The 26,881-nt window shown below is 39.8% G+C and overlaps 2 protein-coding genes across 4 annotated transcripts; one reads left to right on the top strand and one right to left on the bottom strand.

Annotated features, from left to right (window-relative positions):
- Positions 1-774: 774 nt before the first annotated feature.
- Positions 775-10,643, bottom strand: TYW5 (tRNA-yW synthesizing protein 5). Its single transcript, XM_075153590.1, has 8 exons — positions 10,281-10,643; positions 9,208-9,362; positions 6,125-6,194; positions 5,183-5,227; positions 4,523-4,660; positions 3,523-3,610; positions 2,875-2,991; positions 775-1,152 (listed from the first exon to the last, which is right to left on the bottom strand). Exons 1-8 carry the CDS (start codon positions 10,365-10,367, stop codon positions 896-898), a joined length of 957 nt encoding a protein of 318 aa, XP_075009691.1. The 5' UTR covers positions 10,368-10,643; the 3' UTR covers positions 775-895.
- A 16-nt stretch (positions 10,644-10,659) lies between these two features.
- On the top strand, positions 10,660-19,537 carry MAIP1 (matrix AAA peptidase interacting protein 1). 3 transcript variants are annotated; one of them, XM_075153588.1, is made up of 6 exons: positions 10,670-11,008; positions 12,368-12,439; positions 14,206-14,332; positions 15,322-15,393; positions 15,519-15,576; positions 17,296-19,537. In XM_075153588.1, exons 1-6 carry the CDS (start codon positions 10,694-10,696, stop codon positions 17,372-17,374), a joined length of 723 nt encoding a protein of 240 aa, XP_075009689.1. In that variant the 5' UTR covers positions 10,670-10,693; the 3' UTR covers positions 17,375-19,537. The 3 variants fall into 3 exon arrangements, with proteins under 3 accessions (XP_075009690.1, XP_075009688.1, XP_075009689.1); XM_075153589.1 differs by lacking the exon at positions 15,322-15,393 and having other exon boundaries at positions 10,660-11,008; XM_075153587.1 differs by lacking the exon at positions 15,519-15,576 and having other exon boundaries at positions 10,660-11,008; positions 15,322-15,472.
- Positions 19,538-26,881: the final 7,344 nt, after the last annotated feature.

Below are 26,881 nucleotides of genomic sequence, written 5' to 3'. Positions count from 1 at the left end.
GCAATCTGCTGAAAAGTAGCCATCTACAACGCCTCTACAACAGGCTCCATCCCAAAAGGTGCGATGCAGTCGCACATAATGCATCTCAAACACTGCTCCCAATAGATTTTACATCTACTCCAGAACTATGAATTTCATTTCAGATTCTAGGACTGTAGCTGGATGGATTTGTGGGCACGTTAGTTGCAAGTGTTTCACAGCTGCAGAAACAGCAATGCTGCCCAACTGCACTGGGGCAGTGACAAACAAGGTTTACCGCACAGTACCTTATTCAGCTAGGAGAGGAGTAAATCATTTACCTCGTGGTCAAGCTGCTGCTTAATTCTAAGCTTAACCTTGCATGATTAGCTTTTGCTTTTTTCCCCATGCCCACTCCGAGTTTCACCTCAAGGGGGAGGAGAAACTCCCCACACTTATTACCAGGCTATTACTCAGAAAGAAACCATGACAGTTACAACCTCCACCAATGGCTTTCTTGGACCTCTTCAGAAACCACTATGGCTTTCCTAAACTTTAGTAAACGAGGTAGCATTCAGGAAAACATGCAGTTACTTCTAAGCATACATGCTGTCAGCCCAGCGCAGATACCAAAACTTTCGTTCAGAAAAATTTAAGTAGGTAACTCCAATAAAAAATAGAGTTAGAAGTGCAGGCACTGCAAATGTGTGCCTCGTTGTAGAAGACAGACCATCTCCAGATCAACCAGACTGTGCACTCACTGCACATGAAGAAAAAAGAAAAAGATCTACAAGATAAACATTCATCTATAACAAATTTTATAAACATAGTTTTTATTAGTCTTACAGAAAATGTATGTATATACACAGGGACAGTTCCTGTATTAACATACGATTTTCTACTTTCATAGGAGCTTGCTGAATTACAATGTGTTATTTTATCCATAATCATTCCTATAGGCTTTTTCTTGGATGCGTAACACCATTCTCCGAGCATAAAAATCCCTATATTCCTCAGGTAGTTCTTCAAGTGTTTTCAAGGCCCTGTCCAAGATCTGTATAGCTCTAGAGGCTGCTGTGGGATCTTTATTTCCGTAAGTGTCACTCTTATCATAGGACTCAGCAGGAAGGTGCTTCCAAAAGACATTCAGTGCCACTCCAAATTCCTCAGAAATTACATTGTGGAACCACAAAGCTGTAGAAAGAAGAATGTCTAAAATGAAAATTACTCTCTGAAACTTCAACATGACTCATAACAAGTGTCAGAATCACCCAAATTAAGTCTAGTTGAGGAAAAGCCTCAACTACTGTATTTTTTTTATTTATAAATATTCATCCCTGAATATATCGCATTGTACCAAATGTAAGTTCTTTCAGATATTTATGTCGATCCATAACTTCACACAAAAGTAACAATTCCTGAAGTATAAAGAGATACTCAAACGTAAGCAAACTATAAGCACATGTAGGATGAAAATACATCATCTTCCCTGTTCACCTCACTCATCTCTACTCTGAATGCAGATACCTATTTTCATAGATTTAGTCCCTAACCTTGCACAGATTGTCCAAGCATTAATGTAAACCACCAGCGTCAGCCAGGTCACCCACGCAAGTTGCTTATCTTTTCATAGTAAAGTCATGAGGCTTTCCAATTGAATCATCATGGCTGTGGTAAGGAAGCAAAGACATTTTTGTGTCATCGAGTACATTTTAAAAATAAGTTTAATATGGTATATTTACCCTATTTCAATTTTAAATATAAAGACTAAATACCGTGCTTATTGCAGCTTAGGTGCTTGTATGTGCTGAAGACATAGGAAAGCTTATTCTGAGAAATGAACAAGAAGTTTCTTTCAGATTAGGAAGAGGGACTGCTTCTACCTTCTCCATAATAACCACACACATTTCTCAAAGAACATCTTATTTTTTCAGCAATATGCATTCCAGAATGCTGACAGCTAGCACCGTTCTCTGGACTCAAAAATCCCTATACTCCCCAGTCATTGTTAAGAGTGCCAAGTGTGTCTTAAGTTTGGACCAGCACACCTACTGGCAAAGACTAAACTAGTATCTATACTGCATAGAACAAAACAGAAATTATGTATGCTGACATGAGCAACAGTGTGACATACCTTTCACTAACTGTAACCAAAAGTTTCTTTAGAAAGAAACACAAATGGTTAGATCAAAATTAAGTAACAGTCCAAGGCTAAGAATCTATTTTAAAACTTCCTAAAAACCTACTGCCGCCTTGTTTACTGGCCTGTTTATATTGCCCAGATAATATGAAAAGTAACAGAATAAGTATCTGCCACAAGCTCATGATGAGTTAAAATAAAAAATTAATAACAAGTAGGAGTAGTTCAGTAAGAGTAATTCAAATGCCTTTCCCTGATCACCAGAATTGTCATCTCAGCCCAGGAAGGAGCTTTATATTTTCAGCTTGTGCAGAAAAATGATTAGGACTTGTTTTTCCATTCCCCAAAGGTGTTTACAGATTTCTAGAAGGTCCAATAACTCTACCATCCATAATTCTCATGAAATCATGTGCCTCACAGTTCTTAAGTGCCAGAGCTACAGAAGAACAGAAATGGTACTTCATGCAAATTCTGTCATTAGAAAACTCAGGTCACTGAAGTAATTTCAGATTTTATAGTGCTAATCTATGAAGACACAAATTCAGAAGCATATAGTGTAATCTTGAAGGAAGGTAAGATTTGTAGGTAGGTATAATAATACCTTTTATTAGGCTAATTAGTACAGTTGGAAGAAGTAGACAGGTTTTGCCAGTCTTTAGATGCTCCTACTAATAACACAGAAATGCTTCAGCAACCTCTTACCATCCCTAGAAATGAGAAATTGCAAACAAAACTGTTTAAAAACACAAGATGGTCAGGAATTATTTGTTACTTACCTGGAATAAATAACACATCTCCTGCTTCCAGAAAACATTGATAACGCTTGGCTTTCACAAAAAGGGGGTATTTCTCTAAGTCTGGGTTATCCACATCCAGCACCTCTGACTTAGTACCTAGGAAGGTTTTCAGAAGTAATGAATAAACATTCCTACTCTTCCAACAGTAACAAAGCATTATCACATTGCTGGAAATGGCAGTTCTTGAATCAGATTTAATACTGGTTTATTGTTCTGTAACTTTTCTAAAAACCAAGCAAACCTGACGGCACTCCTCATTTCCTGAGGAGACATGTTCTCCTGTTGTCTGTATTTCACCTGTAACTGCAACCTTATTAACACTAAAAGACACTTTCCCTGACATTTAAAACACCATTTTGAATCCAGACAGAACACTGTACTCCTCCAGAGTTAGGTGCTGAAAACAGAACCAGGCAAAGCTGCTGTGCTCCTTTGCAAATTTCCTAACCTGCCCCACTAAAAACGCTTAGGTTTGGCTGAAGCAAACAGGATCAGAGTTAAGGGACCAAATTACTTCTTTTACATCAAGCTGTCTGTTAGTGATTTTTTTCTACAGTGCAATGCTTGTGAGCTGGAAAGGCAACTACGATCACCAAACTGTGAACTAGATATATATGACATGCATACCTGATAAATACAAATACGGTGCATCTCGAGGACTATACAAAACAACTCGTTTTTTCCCTGTTACTTGGATTAAGAAATTATCCATTACCTGGAATAAGCATGGTAAGAAAGATGTCAGCCAAGAGTTAAGAATAAATACATAGCCTGCAACTAATCTAAAATATCATTAGCTTAAAAGAAGGAATTACTAAAACCTTCATATGTTAAGAATTAGCTAATAGAGCTTCCACATATAGTTAATCTAAAAAACTCAATAATGTGAGTTACTTTATCCCCTTAGCTGCACATTCTTGACAAACAGTATATCTGGAAATACAATACTGCTTTCCAACAACTTTTTTTTTCCTTAAATAGGAATCAAGTCCTTCCATCTTAAAACACAAAGACATATCATACTTTAGACATATAAACCAGCAAAATATAACACAAAATGTATTTGGGATTCCTTCTCTTTTTCAGTGTTACTCCTACCTCATTTTGCTGACTTCCTATTGATAAAGGGTTCTTTTTCCTAATTATAATGCAAAAAACTATTTTTCTTATAAATAAATTTATTCAGAATTACACTGCACAATGTTAGAAGACAATCTTATTTGGAATCTACCGCATTGCAGCAACAGACTACCACAATCATTGTACAATTACCAACAATCTGGCCATTAGAATAGAAAAATGAAGATAATCTTGAAGAGGAAAATGTTGAAAGTTACTGTGTTTCAGATTTTTAACTGAAACTCAAAACAGTAAAAAAAAAAAAAAGGGAAAAAATCAAACATCATTTAATCTTACAAGTATGGAATTAGACATAAAAACAGTAAGATATTATGCCAACACAATACATCTATTTAAAATTCACTGTACCACTGAATGTGATTCATTTCACTATTTCAAAATATGTGAAGTTTGTCATTAACTGATCTTTGTCAGAGATTTGCACCTTAATATCTCAACTCCATAATGCCATCTGCAACATTTTATGTTAAACACATGTACTACCTACATCATAATGTGTCCATAACTGTAATCCAGCTGAGCTGATGCGGAAGACACTAGAGAAAAACTGTTCCTTCTCAAAATACTCTGGAATCTGAACATCTTCTGCCAAAATAGGAAACTGCTTTCTGATATCTGCAATATCCTGAAACAAAAAGGACAAAACTCTTAGAGAACCATATATGCACATTAAAATAAGGGAGCACTTCACTATCATTTCCCATCATATGAAACACAGGGCTAGAACTTCAGCATTGGCGAATAGCTGAAAATAGCAATGCTTTTTGGTGGTCACCCTTTCAGCGTTGACTTGGTCAACAATATTAATATGAACAGCCAGAGAGCTGCTTTGAACCATGGCTGCTAGAAATCACACTGAAGAAGCAAGAGATCATCAGAAATCCTTTTATATTAGTTTACAACAAAAGCTAAACAATGGGAGGTGAGGCATGTACTCTGCAGTGATCAGCTAAGCTCTCATATAACAGCAACTCTTTTAGATACTTAGGTTTAAATATTCTGACCTAAATCAGTCAGATTCACAAGCCAAGTGACCATAAACAAATTGTATGCCTGTACTACACAGCCAGTGGATGACAACAGGCTTTTTAAAATATTCCTGAACTGTGACTTTACAATATTAGAACTGTAATCTCAAGTAACTCACCTTCCTAGCATCTTCACCCACTGATCGCAAATAGTACTTTTCATTCTGAAGAGAACATATAAAGACAATTGGTTTTGTTTTTTAATAAGAACTACAAACACACTTAAACAAAGAGCCTGTATTTTCTCATTAATCTAATGCAGGGCTTCATTAAAATACGGTACAAATACATAGCATTTACAAATTCAGCTACTTCGTTATACTGCCTTTACTCTACTGCTCCCTGCTGTTCATCTCAAGAAATGGGAAAAATATGTTAACTGAGAGTAGAAGAGTAAAGTGGAGGGAGAGTTGTCAACTGCTTCAGCATTGCTGTTACTGAACGGATTCAAAGCGAATGCAGATTATAACTTAAGTTCTTCAGAATACTGATGCAGGAAGTTATTTCAATTGGCTTCAAAACTTACAGCATCCTATGTAGCATGAAAGGTGAAAAGCATGTCTGCATTCAAAACTGTTTGCTTCCTAATCACAGTTACCTGAAAAATCCCTAGTTTGAACACTGATACATAAAGATAGCCACACATTTGCTACTCACAAATTATGTTACAATAAATCTGTATTTGTATTTTGATAGCAGACGTAATCAAACTCTAAAATATCTTCATGACATTTTCTTGCAAAACATGTACATGATACAGTAGTTATTCTAAAGCAAGGTTTGATTTCTAAATTTTATGCTGGAATTTTTGCTCATGTAAGCAGTTTTTGTTGACAGAAACAGGATGACTGAAGTTAACCACACTGTACACATACAAAACAACTTCCGGGAAAAATTACTTCTCCCCACATTTTTTCCCTTGGCTCCAAGCCACACGAAACAGTTAAATCTAAGATCAAGTGCTTTACTGGAGTTAAGACTTTAAATTACAAGTCATCATTTTCCCCTCCATATACTGGCAAAATAACTGACAGAAGAAACTGTGACACTAAGGAAATTACCTCAGAAAGAAAGTACTCCTTGTGTTTGACTTCAGCTGCTCTTCGTACAAATACATCAAAAGGCAGAGTTCTGAAATACAAATATTTAAATTTATACAATGAATCAATGTAACAACACATGGTCTAAATGCCAGGTTTAAAATCATAAGCTCTTTTACCATATCTCGTATAACTGAAGATGCAATATGCTGCCTTTTTTTTTTTTAAAAACATGGTGACTAATCAGTGTTTGCAGTGGGTGTTTGAAGAGTTCTTCCGAGATAGAAATTCTACACTTACAAACCTTTCTGCTTTAGTAAATTGTTCCAATGTATATCCAAGCAAAATCATGTAATTGCTGAGGCTGGAAGACACTTCTGGAGATCCTCCAGTCCAACCCCCTTGCCAAGAGCAGGGTCAGCTACAGCAGATTGCCCAGGACAGCGTCCAGTTAGGTTTTACGTATCTCCAAGGATGGAGACTCCATGACCTCTCTGGGCAACCTGTTCCATTGTTTGACCACCTTCACTGTAAAAGGCGGGGGGGTTAAATAGTTTAAACAGAATTTCCTGTATTTCAACTTGTGCCCATTGCCTCTTGTCCTGTCACCATGAACCACCAAGAAGAATCCGGCTCCGTCTTCTTTACTCCCTCCATCAGCTATTTATACACTTCGATAAGATCCCCTCCTGAGCTGAAGAGGTCTGAATGGTTTGAGTCACAGTACAAGAAATTTCTTCACAGTCAAATTAGGCTCAAACTGTGGCCGACGTCTGACAATATTTGCTTAGACTATTTCTCTAACAGTGTGTCATTTTTAGGCTTGTTTACTGTACATTTTCATAAATTTGCAGAAAAGATCAGCATCAAGAAAACTACTGCAGGTGATATACATATGTTTATGCATTTTCTGCTATGAATTTGTGCAGGAACACAGATATCGATTTTTATTTGCAGATCTATAAAATTTATTTCAGTTATCTGATTATTTTTTAAAAATATGTGCTACCTCAGCTGAGCAAAACACAGAAATCTTGATATTTTCAACTGTTTCTTTACAGTTTTCCTTGAATTTATTAAACACAACTTCAGAAGATTCAAAAAGAATCACTGAGCATTAGAGCCTGTCCCTCTGAAGTCAATAAAAGTGTTACATATTTATTTAAATAGTGGGAGCTTTTCATAAGCATTACAGATTTTGGCATCAGTTGATAGCTGAATTGCAAACCAAGCACAAGTAGTAATAGGACACGTATTCATTGTTATGAATTCAATGTTATGTTCATTCAACTCACCATCTCACATTAAGTGTCACTGGATAACAAATATATTGTATGTAAACATCAAATTTCAGAGCAACCACCAAGGACCCAGCGTTAAGAAGAAACTATCCGCCAGCAAATTTTTTTGTGATCCTGTTATCCCCTCTACCAGAATGTGACCTGCATCTGGTAGTACTTAGACCACTTCTCTGAACGTTTTAGGCTTGTTTGTAATAGTCAAACACAACCACCACTGAAGTCAATGGAAAAACAAACAAACAAACACACACCAACCCTCTGACTTCAGTTGAACTGTTATATCATGCACATTTACATTTTCTACTGAAGAAAGTGAGAGCACAGCTCCATGACGGTTTAAACCGATGCATGCTGGTGCTGCCACAGCTTTGCCCTTGCTGTTTACCCTAATCATCCTATCTCCTCCCTTACGCTAGCACTGGCACTTATCTGACCTCATGGTGAACCTGCTAGCAAAGCTAAAACAGCAGAAAAACATTCAGATTTCTGCAGCACATCACAACGTGGCCAAATGAGTTCCAGAACCAACACAAAGACAGGGTAGGAACATGCAACTTACAACAGGACTGCAGTACTACTCACGTGCATCAGTTTAAAATCATGGAACTGCACGTTAAGTCCTCAGTGTTTCTATTCTTTTAGTTCTACTTATTCTCCCTTCATATTAGAATGAGGGGCTTGCTGTGGAAAGGGTCAAAGCTTCCTGAATTTCAAGTGAAGTAGGTGAAAGTCCTAACACCTGCTGTCATGAAGCACCATCAGAGCACCTCATCTGTCTATCTACAAACCTGCTAAAACTAGCACGCCGGATCAACTGTATGTGAACTCACAGTAAGAGGTGTTATAGAAAGAAACAAAATAGAGCAGGGAAAAGGAATTATGGAGATAAGGCAAAGTCATTCAAGTACCACCTAATTTCAAAGATCCAAAGGTTTATTATGCAGTGAGCAGAATATAGCATGATTATAAGGTGTTTTTTCCCTGAACAACAGGCTCTACTCATAGAGACTTGTAGCTTGTTTACACTTACAGCATATGCTTCGCCTTCTTAAAAGTTTAACAGACCGAACACACCTTGTTAGGTAAAACAAACGACAATTAAAGTAAAAGCATTTACCCTTGAAGAACAACACAATGACTGAGATTAGATTAACTCTGATGAAATGTTTTGGCAGCTAAAAAAGAGGAACTTCAGAGCAGATCAAGAGTTTATGTGACCCACATCAAGATTAAAGAGCTGGTGAAACGTGTGGTATCCAGTAGTTTGAACATTCTGAGAACTGCACACGCTAACTTTGAAAGGAGCTTGGTTTTAATTAGTAACGTCCCTCTAGAGTGGAATAGCATGCCTGCCACATGCCGGCATCCAAAGAGGTTCAGACACATAGTGAGTCAGAAACCAGCACTATTCAGTAACATGGAAAACGCACCATATGATTAGAACAAAATAGCATATCATCTAGTATCAAGGGTTTTTTGGATTGTTTTTTTATTAACGCCAGCAAATGCCAGGCTCAGATTTTCTACAAGGGTGCTCTGTCAAAATACCTTTATAACACTTCTTCATGCCATCACTTTTAAGGCCCTCTTTGGCCCCTCCTTTCACCCTGTAAGTATTTATTCAGGGTGTTGAGATATTTGTAGAATGAAGAGAGGGAAATCAAGGACAGCGCTTTGATAAGTAATTTACAGTTTTCAGAAAGTATCTTCATATTCTCACCCTCAGCTTCAAACAGATGCACTTTATGTTTGAAAGTTACAAGCACATGCCTTTAAAATACAAGAGGCCTTGGAATGAAGTACCTATACACAAAGTTCTTACTGAGGAAATCCATCTGTGGCACTGCAGAAACATGAATTTTTACTTCTTTAGATCCTTCGGCTTGGCTCAAGTAATCTACTGTCCATTTGGTTGTGCAAGTGCCCAGTTCCATTCCTTTCAGCACTACTGGCTTTCTCTAAGAAACAAAAAAAATTAAATGGGGAAATGATTGTAGCATCCAGTGGAAAAAAATCAGAATTAGTTTTTCAAACAAAGTACATGCAACAAGTCAGTTGAATACTGGGATCCACTACACAAAGTCACAACTGAATAAAGCGAATCAGAATGCTGAATGTTGAAACAAAATTTGTTGTGGACTGTTTATCTATTTACTATATCCTCTCTCCTAGCAGGATAAGGAAGAATACGGAGAGGCAAAGCCAATTTTAACATTCACTTTGTGCTGGGGCCATTGAGGAATCTAGCCAGGCTAAGGGATAGCTTTAGTCATTCTAGCCAGAGCTTAGCAGAAAACAGACAAAAGACCAGACAGTTAAGGTGTAGACTGTGAGCTATGGTGGTGCTGTATGTCCTCATGAAAGAAGCTCTTTCCACCTCTATTAAGGCTCCTTGAGGCTGACAACCATGAACAGGTTTGATCTAGCGCACACAAAAAAATCAGTAGAAAGACACTTTTGCTTTGAATCGGGACCTTGGAGAAAAAAGGAAGCAGTGATGACAAAGCAACAAAAACAGCAATCACACTTTTTTTAACTACTGTCAAAGAAAATGAACCCACAGATCAGCTGTCAGAGCTTTTCAGCAGCTGAGAAGAGACTTGCCTGTGGAAGCTCCTTGCTCCTAAACTCACATTCAGCTTAACGGATGGCGACACCTTTTATGAAGCACATAAACCCCAAATCCGCGGTTTACCAGCACTCGCTCTGCCAGGAGAGGAGGCGTCGCAGGAAATTTTCTCTCTCCTCTCGTCTCCCCGCGCAGTCCCACCCGCTCACCACACCCAGGCCTGCGCCAAGCCGGGTCGGGCCGCTGCCCCGGGCCCACCGCGGCCGTTGAGCCCCATCCTCCCCCGCGCGGAGAAGCAGAGCCGTACCCGGGGGTAGACGTCTCGCAGGAACTGCTCCCGCGTGACCCCGGCCAGCCGCGGCACCGGCACCACCGGCTGCTCCCGCCGCTCCATGGCCGCTTCCGCGCCGCTGACCCGCGTCCGTCCCCCGCCGCTCCCCCCGGAAAGAAGAGCTCGCGCAGAAACGTTCCCCGCTTCCTCCCGTTGGGCCAGCGCTGGGGAACCAGCGGATTCCTCCCTTCCCCGGGAGTGGGGTCCTGGGGAAAACTGCGCGCTTCTCTGAGCCCGCGCGATCCAGTCACCCCACCGGTCACCCGACCTCCACCGCCTCCGGAGGCCGCCCCGCCGCGGAGGAACCGGCGGCGGCGGCTCTGTTTCCCGCGGAGCGGGCGCCGCGGCCGGACGGGCTTGGGGTGGGGGGTGGGGGGACAGCGGGCATTATGGCGCTGCGCGCGGCTCCCAGCCGCGGCCGCTGGCTCGCGCGCGCGCTGGCGGCGCCGGGGGCGGCCCGGGTCCCTCCGCTCTCTGCCGCCTCGGCCCGGCCACTGGCCGGGCTCCGCCCGCTCCCGCCCGCCGCGCGGTTCGCCAGCACCGCCGGGCAGGGGCCGGAGGCCGAGGGTCCGCAGCGGCGGGTGGTGGTGGTGAGGATCACCAGCCCCTTCGCCTGGCTCCGCACCCGCTTCTATTACCTCCTCATCCGCCTCTACTTCGACCAGGAGTTCAGCATCGAGGAGTTCACGCGGGGGGCCAAGCAGGTGAGCGCCGAACGGGCGGCGGGGCTCGGTGCGGTGCCTCGGGGAGACGAGAAGGGCCCGTCTGCCTGCCTGCCTGAGGGGAAGGGTGCCCGAGCCGTGCTGGCCGCGCCCCGGCCCGCCGGCGGCACCTCAGAGCGGCCCCGCGGAGCCCCCCGGGGGCGCTGCCGCTGCCCGGGTTTGACTTCACATGCGGACATCGTCGCGTTCTCCGAAACTCGTGTGTGGAAACTCGGGTTCCCCGCTTTTGGCTCCAGGTACCTCGCTTCTGGAGGAAGGGAGAATAATCGGGGGTGCGCGCTTCCTCAGACTTTTCTTGCTTTCTTTTCCCAGATTCCAGAATTAAAATGAGCCGTCTCCCAAAGTGAGACGATGAAGAAGGGTGCTTCCAGGTGTTTTAGAGACTTTAACGGGAAACATATCTCCTCTTAGCTGGTTTTCCTAAAATGACAAAGCTTAGGCAGGCATAGAGCTGATGCACATATTTGTTTCTCCAAATTTATGAACCCAATAGGCTTTGTCAGCCCAATGCATCAAAGAGGTAGTGATCTCAAAGCTAATCATGTAAAAATTACAGTTACCTGCTATCAAACTTCAGTTATTATATTTAATTTAAACAAAAAAAAACCCAACCCAAAACAATACACTGGGTTGTAGGGGACAGAATGTGAAAATGCTTAAGATCAATTCAAGAGAGACGAAAAAAACCTACACCAAATTAGTTGCTGAGTGTGCAGAACCACCTGTTTTACCTTGCCCTGTTTTTTTTGGTTTTGCTTGCTGTAGAGTCCTAAACACACCGCTGGCATTTCACAAGCACACTACTTGAATATGTCGAGGCATTATTGTATGTAACTATACCTGCAAAATTGAGGGGAAAAGGGGAGGTTCCTGAAGTTTAGGGACTAATCCAGATTTATATAGAAATTTTATAAACTGGAGCTTCTGTTTTGACTGAAACCAGGAGATGAGCTGCGAAAAGGGAAAGGGGAACGAAATATTTTCAGAGAAAGACATAGGATGTTTGAATTATCAAAAAGAGAGTAAAAACAATTTATATGGATTACTGTAATGCTGTTTTTTAGTAAGCTATGCATTCACTTGCCTGTTATCAAAAGGTTTGATGCTTTAAATGAGAGACTGAAAAGACTGATAAAAAGTATGTTTTTATCAGCTCACGGAATCACTTTTTTAATGCTGGAGGGCTTCCATTTCAATGGTGATATACTCTGCAAACATTGAAATCTTAAATCATGGAATATTTGGGTAGCTTGTCGCATAATGATGGATTTGTCTGAAAAATAAGCCAACCTAGTGTTATTTGTTCATGTATTTCTCTCTTTTTTTTTTTATTTTTGATAGGCTTTTTCTGTTGTTTCAAAGCTACTGTCTCAGCGTAAACTTGACCTGCTGGATGAACTTGTATCAGCAGAGGTAAATGCCTTCCATCTTTTATTCCAGCAATTGATTTTTCATTATGAAGCAACATGCATTCAGCCTGTCATTACCTACAAATACTGCCAGTTTGGTTTAATTTGGGAAAAACAGCATAATGCGGAACAGGACAATTGTTTGTCCTGCAGCTTTTTTTTTTGTTTGATTTCAAGGCATGAAACTTAATTTAAAGTTACTGTATTTTAAAAAAAAAAAATTCTTGCCATTGAGCATAAGGACCAATTGCCAAAAAGATTGCTGGTGTTCCAGAAAGGATTGAAAGGCGGTGGGTGCTGGATGGCAGGCAGAATTGCACACCTCTGTTGGTGTAGGCAGATAGCTGACGCTTTTGGTCTGTGCACCAGAATTCTGATGAAGAAAGGAACTGGTTTGTGCTCATCCCTGCTGCACTCATACATTCCCACCCCCAAGCAGCCAATCATACAGCCAATTACTGGTTTCGGCCGGAAGGCCTCAGCCCTGTGTCATGGTCTCAGGGATATGGCTGACCTGGCTAGTTAAACATCGGTGCTGTGTGTTCTGTGTTTTTATGAATTTTTAATTGATGAAGTTGTCTTGACCTTCCCAGGGGACAGGGGTAGCAGATGCATCAGAGTCAAGTGGAGGAGATACTTCAGGTCTATGTCTGCCTTCTTACTGGCTGTCAGCTTGGCCTGCCCTATTGCCAGCCATGCCTTTGCAGCCAAAAATTTGGTGCTGTTCTAGTGCATCCCCACTGGGCAATCTTGCCTCCTCTCTCTGAGCAGAGATAGCAATAAAATGTGAGTTTGTTTCTTATAGTTGTTTTGAAAGAGCATCTCCTCTTCCTCTGCTCATCTTAAAGTCGTCAGGTGATTGGGTTAACATTGATCCAGAGACCTTATGTAACCAGAGGATGTGGTGGATGAGGCTGTGATACCACACTACTTTGTTATTGCTTTGGCCAGTGAATTTTATACTGGCAAAATGTACTAGAAAACAACGTCTTCTAGTGAAGATCGCATCTTGCTTCCATGTGACCTCTGGAATTGTTTGTTATTCAAAAATGGCAATTCAAGTTAGGCTAAAAACTGGATATGAGTTAAAAATAAGTGCTGCACAGCTTCATCCTTCCTTGTGACATGTCTTTCTCATGTGGTGTTTGAGGTGATGCCTCTGTTCAGTTCGTGCACCACACCCTTTTTCTACTTAACACAGCTGTGTAGGTCTTAGGACACTCAAATACTATGGATGTGAATGCAGTATGGAACTTAAGTCCCAGAGCAATGATTTTTCAGTCTTTTCTCATTGGCAAGTGTTTAAACTTTTTCTAATGGGAATGCGGATCACAAAACAACAAAGATAAACTTAGTGGTAATGGAACTGATTTTCAAAGAAATTTGTGAAAGATAACTAAGAAATAATTTAATGAAAAGCTAAGGAATATACACATAGCAAGAAATCAGCAGTGAGAAGGCAGTGTAAGTATGATTGCGGAAGCAAGCCTAACTGGTATTTTCTGGGCTTACATGACTTCTGTTTTGACAGTATCTTTTCTAAACATTTTTTTAATTACTTTGTTTTCATTGGTTTGAGCATTAAATGGATCTTCTTTAATATCGCTGAGTTAGGGTTTGGGAGTGCTGAAACTTCCCAGTGCTTTTTCACTTCAGCTCTTGTATATGTTATACAAATGTTTTAGCGATATAGCTCATTTTATTAACTGCAGTAGAAAAGATTGTTACTTCAATTTCCTAATGAAAAACTGACAGTTTTTCTGAATTTAGGTACTTCAGGTGCTGAAGGAAAAGATTTCTTTGCTCCCTGACAACCACAGGGATGCTTTAGCAGCTGACATTGACGCAATCATGTACACAACAGAAGGAGATGTTCGCATTTACTATGATGATGATGGTATGTTTAGAATTCTAAAACATTTCAGCAACGGGCAGTCTTATTTCCTGGTTTTGCTACTAAGCAGGCATTCTCCTTACAGATGTTTTTTTGAGTACTGTTTCTCATTCCTTGTTCTTCTGTTTGTAGTTCATCTATATATAATTCCCTGATTTCCTTTTAAACCAGAACCTGAGAGATTATTGTTAATAAGTCATAGTACTGTTTTGACATCTGTTTAGGTCTTGCTCATTCCTCTTCTTTTATAATTTCAGATTTTTAAATTATTAGTTCTTAGCAATCTCAGAACATTCCAAAACAATTATTCTACTATATGCAGAAAGCTGTTGCTTCATCAATGAAAATACGTCTTCCAAGAAGAATAGTGAAGGCTGGATAATGAAATAAATTTTGCTGTCTTCACTTCTATTCTGCTTTCATGGAATATACTTTGTTCTAGGACTTCTTGATTTTTTTTTTTTTTTTTAAGCTAGTGATGAGCTCAAACAAGTTTTTCTTTTGGTTAAATACCAGCTCAGTTCACTATCAGGCACAATTGAGATGGTTTATAGTCTAACCATGGGTCTTCCAATGAGCATTTCAAATTGTCAGACCCAGTGAGCATTTTTCCTGTTTTGGGGGATAGGGATTTTTTTTTTCTCTTAGTTTGCTCCTGAGTTTCAACTACTTCACATACTTTTGTAGTAGCAGTACTTGCCTTTGGACTTTGTGGTAACCAGCTTTTCTTCATACGGTTTGATTATGTACAATGTCATGCAACAGTCACGATAAAACACTTACCTTTCTGCAGAGTGTATTTTTATTGTTGCTAAATGGCATGAATGAGGTTTTAAATAGCTTTATTGTTCATTATTCTATCATGCATTCTTTATGGCTGAAGTCAGCTGCCCTTCCAGGCTCTCACTAGAATATATGCTAGATAGCATATAGGAGTATTTGACCGATGAAAAAAATGAGATCTACTTTATGCTTTGATTTATTTCCAACAGGAAGGAAGTTTGTTAGTATTCTGATGCGTTTCTGGTATCTGAATGGTGCTAACCTACCTGATGAAGTACCAGGTGAAACCAAAGTTTTCCAGATTGTGTTTGGAGATGAAAGCACAAAAGAAAAAAGACATCTTTTAACAGCAAACTATGAGTAAGTTTATTTGTCCTTTTTTTTTTCCTTCATGTACATGGGCTAGCTGTGTGGAAAGCAGTTTGGGAACTGAAAGCATTCACGCTGCGCCTGTGCAGAACTTGGTATGTCTTAATTTACCTTGATCAGTTAGTTCTCATCCAGCTTTCCGGTTTTTATTCTAGGACCAAATTTTTTAAACACCCCTTAAAGTCATTATGTTATTACCTTGCTTCTGAGCTGAGATTAATGGGAATTCTTTCTCTGTCAGTAAGAGCAATAGTTGGGGCATTGAATGAGGTTTCTGATCCTTTCCTATACTGCTGCAGCTTTCAGGAAATATCAGCTCTTGTTTCTCATTTCTTGCAGCACAGCTAACAGCAGTGCAGTCAAGCCAAACAGTCAAGTGTGGTGCTGTTGACTTGTCGCTTCCCGCACAAAAGTCAGAACAGCAATTAGCTGAAAAAGTAGCTCATGAAGGAGGAAATTTTTTAGCCAAATGCTTTCTGCAGAAAGGCAGAACAAAGCACGCATCACTTGGTCTTCAGATAATTCATGCCACTCTGATCCAAGCCCTCAAAGCGCACGTTAGGTAGATGGATTTTCATAGAAATGCTTGTAATGTCTGTATTAGCGTACTGATCTCAGAGCAGTGCAGAAATATCTGCACAGTTTGCAAAATGTACCTGGAAATAACATTCTCAGAAGTTGGAAAAAGTGAGGATTTTTGTGAGAGAAATGCAATATAATCAATGACTTCTACACCCATGTTTGCAATGAAGAGACTATGGGGTCTAGATGATCAGGAGCTCTGGAACAAAGGAAACACTCTGAGGACAGAAGTGCTTTTTGCCTGGATGGATTTTTGTGGATCCATCCCTTAGCCGAATTCAGCATCTTCTTTAGAGCTGGAGGCTTCTGAGGCTCCATTAACCTCAAGAGCCTCCCTTAAAGCCCTAAGTATCTGTTTCTAATCCCCAGCAGAGGGATCTTTTCAAGTATGCGTTCCTTCTGCTATTTACAGTGCTAACCTAAACTCAAACGGGCAAAGATACTACAGGCCTTGGAAGCCTAGTGTTAAGTACTTGGGTGTCTGGAGAAGACAGTTTCTAGGAGTGGATTTGCATGGATCTGCAAAGCAATGAGGTTATACTGCTCTTGCCCGCAATATGCAGCTTGCTTGGGATCATGAATATTCAGCTTGAAGCTCAGACTTACCTTTAGATGACAAGCAGTCAAAACTGACATGCTCAGGGAGGCAGGCATTATTGACTACAGAAGGAAGAGGAAGATTCTTTGAAAATAGGGATGGACATTTTCATTTTCCTATCAACAACTGTGGAATTTTCTTTCAGGAGTTTCAGTACTACTGTTAGCTTGATCTTTGATGTATTTCTGAAAATATATTACTTTTTAAAGTACAGTTCAGTAAAAATGAAAATTTTCAGGTAGGATGCGTAGCATGGGATTTCCCTTTACAATGCAGTTACCATCCCATTAAATGAAACCCTTTGTTTAGAGATAAAGATCTTCCACAAAGCTATATTCATAGTTACCGCTATGAAAACTGAGTGCTTTCTTGATATCAGGGTCTTTACTGTTGCTGCTTGATCCTGTCTGTGAGATCTGAACCAAAACACTCTGAAGTCAGTGCACTTTCTTTCTCACTATAGAATTAATTTTGATCTATCTTCCATTTTGGGGCATAAGCATCAAGTCTAAGGAGCTTTTACAGGAATAACTTTGAAGTAAAATATTTCTTCATGATTTCTGCTGGTGTTAGTAACTCTTTAAGGATCAAGTAAATTTTAACAACTCTTCACTTACTGTCTTTCCTTTTCCAGGTTCCAAAGGGAATTTACAGAAGGAGTAAAACCAGACTGGACAATTACACGGATTGAACATCCAAGGCTATTAGAATAAATGCCTTCTACAGTCTTTTTATGTACCACTGTAAATGTTCTGATGTAACAAATATCAGGCTTTTCTTGGTCTCTTTACCCCCTTCCTGCCTTCTCCTCAAAAAGAGGGATGAATTTTGTATGTTTGATTTCCCAGAATCGTTTCTGAAACTCACACTATGCTGCAGCGTTACAATAAAGCCTTTTCCCTGGAACAGGCTAGTACAGGTTTAATTAGTACTAATGCTCATCCATTGCCATCCAGGCATTTACACAGCGCAGTTTCACGCAGGCCGGTATTACGGGTATGTCGACTTCTTACATTCTGAGAAGAAATGGTACTACTTGAAGATAAACAACACTTTCATAGCTGGTGGCCCTTTTGAGTTATTTTCTTATGTTTCTTTTTTCCATAGGGACTGTACAATATATAACCGAATAATATGCAAGATGAAATAGAGGTAGATGGACTTCTTAGATTGTCTAGCCTCAGCAGTTCATTTTGAGGTAATCTTGCTTTTGAATATACTTGAGATTAAGAAAGTTAGAGCCATTGTCAGTACTTGGTACAGGATTGGAGAAAGAAAAACTTTTAGCATTACACTGGGAAAATGGATCAAATTATATATATATGTACATCTTTTGAAAAATAAGAACAACATTCCTTTCAATTCAATAACATACAGGCAATTCCAAGTTTAGAGGTTTATGAAAGAAAAATCAGTCAAAAACATGAATTTCAAGGAGGACCTGACAGTGAAACTAAATGAAGTCCTCTGTTTGAAATGCTTGTTGAAGAAATGAGCAAATCATTAAAATTAGATGTTGCAACTTAACAATTTCCCAATTCTTAGATTATCTCTGTTTCTGGAACATGAGATCCCTGGTGTAAGTAGCTTGAGATTTTTATATGCAGATCAACAGGAGATCATCATAACAGGGTTTTTTTATCCCCTATCTCAACTTTAAAGATAAAGCTAACTTTCTACCCAGGCATGTTGTAGAGATTCGTGCAGTGTTTTGAAAGCGTAAAATAAGTATAATTACTGTGATTCACAGTAGTTGTGATTGAAAAGTAGAAATTAAATTTTCCGTAGTTCAGCTCTTTTGATGCAGTGATTTAATGAGAAGAATGTTTAAAGCTTATCAGTAAGTTTTTATGTCAAATCTTGCCAAAATAATGATACTTTGCTCTGCCTTAGCAGCAGCAGCCTGGCCTTACAATGGAGAATTTGTGATTGGTCCTCTGGACAAAGTTCAGTGATGACAGAGAGCCTTGTCTTCAGGGGAGAAACAAAATTCTGTATTTAAGATTATATATAGCCATTTTGTATGCAGTCAGTCTGGAAAAGTTTGAAGCAAAGCAAAAAATTTTTATTATTCTGTGGACCATTTGCCGGAGTGATGCTAAATGGTAGCATGTCCAGTTTGGCCACTGAATGATGTGCTGCAAGAAGCTGCATCAGTCAGCAGTATTTAATGTAGTAACAAGAGAAACAAGCAGAACACTAGTGAAGTGTGCAGATGCACTTAGAAGAGAAGTCATTATTATGGAGCAAAAGAAGACAAAAGCCAGTGAAGCCATCTTTATATTCAGGATTGTCTGCTTTCACGTTAAAGTCACAGAGGTCTATCTAGAAATGCTGATATATCTTAATTTTTAATTTGGATTACTTTATTAGTATCTTTTTTGTTTGATTGGATATATCAAAACGGGAGTCTGTCATGACTGATGAGGGATTGCCCTTTTACTAGTGAGTGCTCCATTTTTGGAAGCAAAGGCAGAGTACACCCTTCTGTTTGACTAATAATGAAAAAAGATTTTCTTGTTTTGTTCACTATAAAATTGTGACTTGATACGAACATGCTCCGAATTGATGATAACACAGTTTTGCTGAAAAAAAAAAGTTATTGGAAATTTACATGTGCTATTTTATTCTTCCAAAGTTGTGTTTGTCTTGTGGGTTGTGGGGCGGGGGGGCAGCTGTTGGATGTTTGGGTTTTTTTCCCCTCTAACCTTCATTTGAAAAATTACCCTGGAGACTACAAATCTCCATCAGATGCAGAACTACCCATGGCCTTATTGCACCAAAAAAAAATTGGAAAGGCACATAAATTACTAATTTTACTGTACTGGAAAGTGGTTTGCTTCCACAGTGAATAAAACTGGTATAATTAAACTGGATTTACAGTCTAATATTGGTTTCAGAAAAAAACTTCATCCCCACCACCACCCCACCCCAAAAAAAAAAAAGTCAAACCACAAAAGAACCCCAACCCAACTTCAAGGAATGGATAAATGTACATCTTCAAGAAGAGGGCATTGAAGTTTACAGGAAGGTTTGCCTACTTTTTACCTGCCATCCATAAATTTTCTGTCATAAATCTCATCATCATAGGAATTAATCAGACTGAAGTGAATGTCAGTGAAGGGCGTTTGTCATCTTAGGCATCCACATTTTTTCTTGTGGAAATACTTTTCTTCCATGTTGCTTGTTCAGGCAAAACAGGAACTTCTGGTTTCTATGTTGCCAGCCAAATATATCTACCCAAACATCCTATTATTTAAGATAAGAATTTAGTGTCTTCAAGCTAGCTCCTGGTGAATACATTTCTATATACTATAAAGATTGTCCCAAATTCTCATGACATAAAGGACAAGTAAAGGGTTATATTTGCTTCATATTGATCTAAGACTTAAAGGCAAAGATGGAGAAGAATATTGTCTTGTAATTCGGGGATTTCCAGTGCTGCCATTCAAACACCTTACTCTAAAAATCATAATAGTAACTTAAGTGTTACCAAATTTTAAAAAAGAGCTGAAGGAAGTGTTTTATTAGAAACAACTTCATGATTTAGGAGTAATGATGCTGAACGGGGAACACTAGAACAATGTGGGGATCTCTGTGTCGCAGCATGCTAGTGCTCCCAAATTCTCTTGCTGATTTGTCTCAGACATCACCTTGGAAATCACAGTGTGTGAGGATTTGGGTGTGCTTTATTTCCCTTCCATCTCCTTGCCTGACTTCTATTTCTGTTGTTTTAAGTCAGGAGGGCAAATACAGTTGTAATTTTGGTGTACAGTGTGTAAATCCCGATATATACTGATGTAAAATATTTGCAGTTTTAGCCTGCAAACTTCTTCATTCAGACCCCAGTAATTCTTGAAAACAATGTTACCAGGTCTGGTAGTGATTTTTAGGGTAAAATTAATATCTCTATTAGTAATGCTGACATTTCTGATTCATGTTACACAGAACAGTGAGGTCACAAGGTGTCTGGACTACACTTGAACTGGGGATGGGAAGTACCACGTTCTTCTCCCCTGGGCAAATTCATGTTTCTTTACGTTCATGTGGAGTTTGGGAAGCCTTTATTTATTTATTTGTTCATCCGAAACTGTGGTCATGTTTACTAATTACTGACACTGCTCAACTGTAAACAGCTGCTTAGCACAATTTCAATGCATGTGTCTAAATCTTGACAAGCAGTAATTAAATCTGGCCAACAAAAACCCCATTAATTTGCACACTCCACTCACCAGTAGATGGCCTTGGTCACAAAGCTATTGTGGCTGGGAAGTGACTGACATTAATGAGTGTAAGAGGGATAAAGAATAAAATGGTAGAGGCATTGGTTCTCATTTAAGTGCTATTTAAATCATTTAGACTTTTCTTATTAAAAAGTCTTGATATTCTTACTGGCTTTCATCAAGTCAACGATAGTGTCTTCTGTTCTCCCTGTAATGCCTACCCATTTTAAAGTAGCAATTTAACAGCATTCTTAATATGGGAAAGATGAGTTGTACATGTGAATTCACACACGCACCTTAGTGTCTGACAGTAGCAAACCTTAGTTTTGTATTCACATTTTAAAGTATGTTTATCATGTTGATTGTGGTTCCTTTCCTTCCTGCCCTAGCATTGCCTGATTAATTCAGGGACCACATTCAACTTTCTCCAGTTTGTAAGGCATGTTCAAGCTTGACCTTACCTTCATTTCAGGTTACATTTAGTTAATTATTTTCAGGTCTTATGGCTGGAAAGCTGTTTAGTAGTAGAAGTCATATTGTTTGTCAGAATAGTGATCATACTCCTTCAAAACTTCACAAGTCCTGTGCTTCTCTTTTTAGTTGTGTGGTGTGGTTAAACTTGTTTTCTGCCCCATGTGCCTCACTGGCCGCAGGTGGGGGCCTTTGAGATTCCTCACAGCTGTAGTCACACGATGGCTCCCGGCTTACAGGAGGTGGGATACAAGTATGAGTAACAGGCGGCGTTTCTAGCTTTATCCTTCCCTAACACAGGGGTGTGATAGTTGGTCTCTAAGCATTGAGGGGTACTTAGCTGTTAAAAAAGGAAGTATCGCCTACACAGCTGTGCTTTTGTTCTTCTAAGGGAAAGGCAGCTGGGCCAAATGGAGTTGCACAGTGAGTACTGACCACAGTAAGTCATGGGGGTTTCCCTCCTTGTCTTTTACCTTTTTTTTTCCATTGCTGATGTGCTGTTCTTTTGGGTTTCTACCCAAAAGTCCTGCCAAGTAGGATGGAGGTTGAGTAAGTCACTATGTGTATCTACAGCACTATTGAAAACACCCCCTTCATCACAGCTCTGTCTCTTACATGTATTTTATCTGAATTCAATGATGTATGCTTTTCCTAATATAAGGTTATCCTGTTGAAGCTGATGGGGAAACTGTCATGGATTTTAATGGGAGCAGACTGAGTGCAACTTTTTTGCTGCCTTTGAAGTTATTCTGTCAGAAATAGAGGCAAGCTAAAATTAGACACGCTGTAGTTTCTCTTGTGTGCTATTTCCTCCCTCCTCTGCTGTCACAGAACAAGACTTTTGACAGTGAGTTTGGTACTGTAGCGCTCAGGATCTATGGGGAAAAGGAGCAGGACAAGCAAAGCAAAGTGCCCGTGTAAGCAAGGTCAGATCACAGTAGTGTCAGGCTGTTAGGACAAGATTGTCCACATGGACAAATCTGCCTTTTTGGCATTGGAAATCTTCTATCCCCAATTTGCTACTGTTCCACCTGGCAGAGGAGATGGCATTTCACCAAGGATGCAGCCCTTTACCTCAAGGACATGGGAGATTTGGCGCATACAGGGAAACAAGTGGTGACTTGAATGTTCCTCTAAATTACATTTTGCAGTTGACAGTAACCTTTTACATAACAAGTGATACTTCTACTCTGATTTGTGTCTGAGGGAAGGATCTGAATTTTCAAGATTAGAACTGAAGTCCAACCTTAACTTTGCGGAGATTTCACAGTCTGATTGGGGAGGCATGGGAGAGGCTGCCCAGGTAAAGCTGTGGTAAATCAGAGGCAGCTAGAGGCTGTCTCTGCCTTACACTAATTAGCTGCTGGCACATCCCTAGAAATCAGGAATGAAAAGGGGGAGGAGGGAGATGCCTTGATAATCCTTCTCTTCTGAACTTTCTGGAACCACTTGGTAAGTGCAGCATCCATAACTTAAGTACCAGCTGCCAAGTCTGAAGACTAAAGCGTCAGTGGCGCAATTTGAGTATGTGAGTAGCCTTGTTTAAAGCCGGTGGGTCTGTCAGAATGTCTGTTTCTGTGCTTGCTGGTGGAGTTACACTGTTTGAGGACCTTCAAGCTTCTTACCTGCAGTACAGCCAAACAAGGTCATTACTTGTGATGTTAATTTTTTGTAATGTGTGTATAGTTTTATAAACTGAGAACTGATAAATATAAATAATGGTTTGGGGGATTTTTATATATACTTTCAGAGGGAATAGGTTGAGAGACTGAAATATAAAGTGAAGAGCAAGCTCATGAAAATGAGTTTGTGTAGTCCATAATTAATGTCATGCAAGGCATTGACGATTAAACAGGTGAACATCTAATCACTGCTGGCTTGATTGGGTTGTAAATCAAGTCAGAGATCTACCTTGGATTGGCAGTTGCCTGAAATCTCTCATTTCTTGTATGTTCAAAGTACATATATTATTAAAATCTGTAATGAGCTCAGTCAGGCACTTTGTGCTTTTTAATTACGAGTAGGGTGACTCTCCCTTAAGGAGGCTGAGCCTGAGGTAAACCTATACCTTCTGAGCCGTTAACCTCTTCCCTCTTTTTTTTTTGTCCTTAGTGTCATTAAGTCACCTTTTTTCTCTGAGGTAAGGTATTTTTCGTAAGGTAGAACAGTAGAGAAATCACTGATCCTCTCTGAGTGCAGTGTGCACTGCTTGTTGGTATAGGTTAGGATTTCCATTATTAATACACAGAATTCTGCATGGACTTCTGCTGAGAAGTGCTTTCAGAAGGCATCATTTCTGCTGCTGTAGTTCAATCTCTGCATATGAAAGCATGGTGCAACCCAGAGGTGAGAGAATTAAACAGTGTAATTTCACTCTTGCCATAAGGTTCCAGCCCTCTGTCTAAGGGGGTCGTAAAACACTTGTACAAGTACTTGTAAAGATGGTAGACTCATTGTGGCTTGGATTATAAACTATTAGATTGTGTATCTACTTAAAAGTTACACTATAGTGCAGTTTCAGAAACAGATCATATTTTGAGTCTGAATTTGTATCAGCCTTCAGCTTTCTCTTGACAAGCAGAACTCTGCATTATAACAGTAATTATAATAAAATCTTAGGTGGCGTGATTTCTGCTGTAAGGGAGGGCTTTTCCTGTTACCATTCATGTTATTTGTGTGGTGTTTTTTGTTTGTTTGCATTTTGTTTTTTCTTCTCTCCTAAACACCAGCAGTTAGTCACGGCTGAAGAAAGTGTTCCATTGCTGGGAGATAGTATAGACATCTAAGGGAAAAAAACAGATTCTTTATCTGGTCAGTCATTCTTGCATGTTTCATATTATATTTTCAGATTCTTGGTTGGAAAGGAGGTTTTTTTGAATGCCAGATTGGTAAGGATCACTATCTTTCTCTGCAGTGGAGGCTGTCATTTCCTGAGGGAATCATCTGTGTGTATTTTGCCCGGTTTTCTGCCAGTGTAGTGTCCTTGGGTACAGCTCGTGCTGCAGGGCCTCTTGCAGTGTACAATTTAATCTCTTGCATTCATTTCACTGAAGTATGTGGGTTTCGGCAGGGGTAACTGGGTGAAAGTTAGTGTCTGCATTATACTGGAGATCTGCTTAAGTGACCTAACAGCTCCTTCTGGCAAAATCTGTGAAATTATAATAGCAGAAGTAGAGAGAGGAAGGGGATCAAAGGTGCATGGTAATGTAAGATTCATATAAAAAGGAAGCTGTATGTATTCTGACTCTTTAGAGCAGAAGCTGTAACAGCCCTGAAATGGAAGTAAGTTTAGAAAAACTGAGCGAAATACAAAATTGTGAGAAGGTCAGTGTTCTGACTGGATGTTGTTCTCTAGCTGCTCATCTCTGCTAAAGGTAGGTGAGTATTAATTTTTCTCAGAAATTTCAGTGTTGTACTTGCTCTTGTCAGGTCACCACCTCAGAATCCTACAAGAAATTCTCCTTTCCAGTATGTCCTGGTTTATTCTCGTACTAAATCCAAAACAGCACTATGCTAGCTACTAGGAAGAAAATTAACTCTATCCCAAGTGAAACCAGGGCACACTAGCATATTGGCAACCTAAATAGGCAACAGAATTTGTCTTGATTGTATGATAAAAGTAGGATAATCTCTGTTTTGTCAGGAAGAAACTAAGTCTGGAGGATTTACAGTGACTTGCCTCAGTTGTGAAGGAAGTCTTCAGAAAATTTTAAGATGTGAAGACACATCTGCTAAAGCCTTCATTCGCAAGACCCCGGGTTACTTTTCTTTAGCAGCAGTCAGTGCCTTCTCATGAAAATGTCTGATATATTCAGTCTGGAGTCAAATGGCCTTCTTGCTTTTCTACTTACTTACTTTCACACAACTCTCTTCTTTCCTAACCTTCTTGCAGATCTAGCATTTGTACAGCGGCTAATTCAAGAGGTTAGCTGGTGATACTTGTTCACAGATGCATTCATCCCATCGGAATCTCAGAATCATTTGATTGTCTTCTCTCAAACATCTCAGTGCCTCTAATAGCCTAACCAGAGCTGAGCACGCCACTGCAGATGAGCCTGCTGTATTTATCTGGAATAATTGGAATAATTTCCTCTAATTTCATACTTCTATTTATGTATTCTCAAGCTTGGTTTGCAGGATCTCATTTCTCCTGTTAATCATAGTAGCAAAGAGTACTTGAGATTTCTCCCCAGCATTATTTCTGACTCTGTGTGTGACCAGTAAGGATTTCTTGCCTTGTTTCATTGGGGTTTTTTGTCCAGTGATACATTGCCACCATAGTCTCTTTTCACTTTGTTTTTAATCCTGTGTGTCCCAAGACTTTACACTATATTCAGTATGCTCTTCCCTTCTTTCTTGTTCCTTTTGCTTTCTTTATGGTGCATTAAGTGATGATTTCTTCCATCCTGAGCCCAGGAAAAAAACCCCAACTGTGATTCAAAGATTATGCCCAAAGCTACTTAAAAAAAAAAAAAAAATAGTGTTTGTTGATTCAGACATTAAAAAAATGCCACAGGAAGGCCAGCATTAGTTTTCTCTTCTCAGATTTTCATGAACTCTTATCGTGCTGCTTGTCTGCACGTCTCTGCTGGGACAGGCATAGCTGTGTCACTTGAAGTCAAGGCCTGTCTGGATGCAAGTGGTTCTGAAAATTGGCCAGAGTACCATGTCACAGTGCATGCCCTCTCCTGCACAGGTCTCCAGTTATATTCTTCTTATGTAAATCGATATCCCAACTCTCAATACTGTTTATTTGATACGTAAAATTTCTATGTCCATTCAAGCACTAATCCAGCCAATTGTTTGAGCACAAAGGACCTAATTGTTTGCTTTAGCTTCTGTGCTGCTTTACTAAGACAATGCCCCTGTAACTTACATTTACATAATCTTTCCTTATTGCTAAAATTTTTCTTGAACTTTCACTAGACATCTACTTAAAGAACCCTCCCTGTACTATTTGGGTGTAGAATGAGCTACAGAGCAAAGAGGATTTTAAAAGGATTCAATTAGATATACAGTGTTGTGCGCTTGCTTGCTTCTTAGCTGGTTTGCTGGACTTTGTTGTTTGTAAGAGCTGTTGTGGGGGAGGTTTGAATCGCTTTCTCATCTCTTTTAATTTCTTGTTTGCATTCACAACAGGCTGCCTGTTTTAGTAGTCTTCTCTATTTCTCCCTAGTGGACTATATTTCCTGTTTTCTTTGTGAACAGCACTATATGTAATTGTTTTACCATTCTTGCTTTCTTCCTGAATGATTTGGGAACTACTTTGGAGCTTTTATCCAGATATACATCCCTCTCCCAAGTGTGTCAACTCTCCATGTTCCCAAGTTAGTCCTGAGCAAGACTGGTTTGAAATCTACATAGGCACTTTCACATATTTCCATTTTCCTTGCCCACATTTCTGTCGCATTTCTTTGTGAAGTCTTGACAGCGCTATTGCAGTGTGCCTTTGCTGACTCCACAGCAATTTGGAAGATACAGGTATCCGAGGGAAGTGGCTTGATGCTGTCACTTCAGGGGTTCTTA

This window comes from Calonectris borealis, chromosome 6 (genome assembly GCF_964195595.1).
Source record: "Calonectris borealis chromosome 6, bCalBor7.hap1.2, whole genome shotgun sequence".
NCBI lineage: Eukaryota > Metazoa > Chordata > Aves > Procellariiformes > Procellariidae > Calonectris > Calonectris borealis.
This window is presented reverse-complemented; position numbering and strand designations above follow the sequence as displayed.

Excerpts from the sequence above, each read along its gene's own strand:
- MAIP1 (XM_075153587.1), top strand. The coding sequence starts at position 10,694 with ATGGCGCTGCGCGCGGCTCCCAGCCGCGGCCGCTGGCTCGCGCGCGCG. Across the intron at positions 11,009-12,367 it reads TCACGCGGGGGGCCAAGCAG|GCTTTTTCTGTTGTTTCAAA; the intron begins GTGAGCGCCGAA and ends TATTTTTGATAG. Across the intron at positions 12,440-14,205 it reads ATGAACTTGTATCAGCAGAG|GTACTTCAGGTGCTGAAGGA; the intron begins GTAAATGCCTTC and ends TTCTGAATTTAG.
- TYW5 (XM_075153590.1), bottom strand. The coding sequence starts at position 10,367 with ATGGAGCGGCGGGAGCAGCCGGTGGTGCCGGTGCCGCGGCTGGCCGGG. Across the intron at positions 3,611-4,522 it reads AGTTATGGACACATTATGAT|GTAATGGATAATTTCTTAAT; the intron begins GTAGGTAGTACA and ends TGCTTATTCCAG. Across the intron at positions 2,992-3,522 it reads ACCGTATTTGTATTTATCAG|GTACTAAGTCAGAGGTGCTG; the intron begins GTATGCATGTCA and ends AAACCTTCCTAG.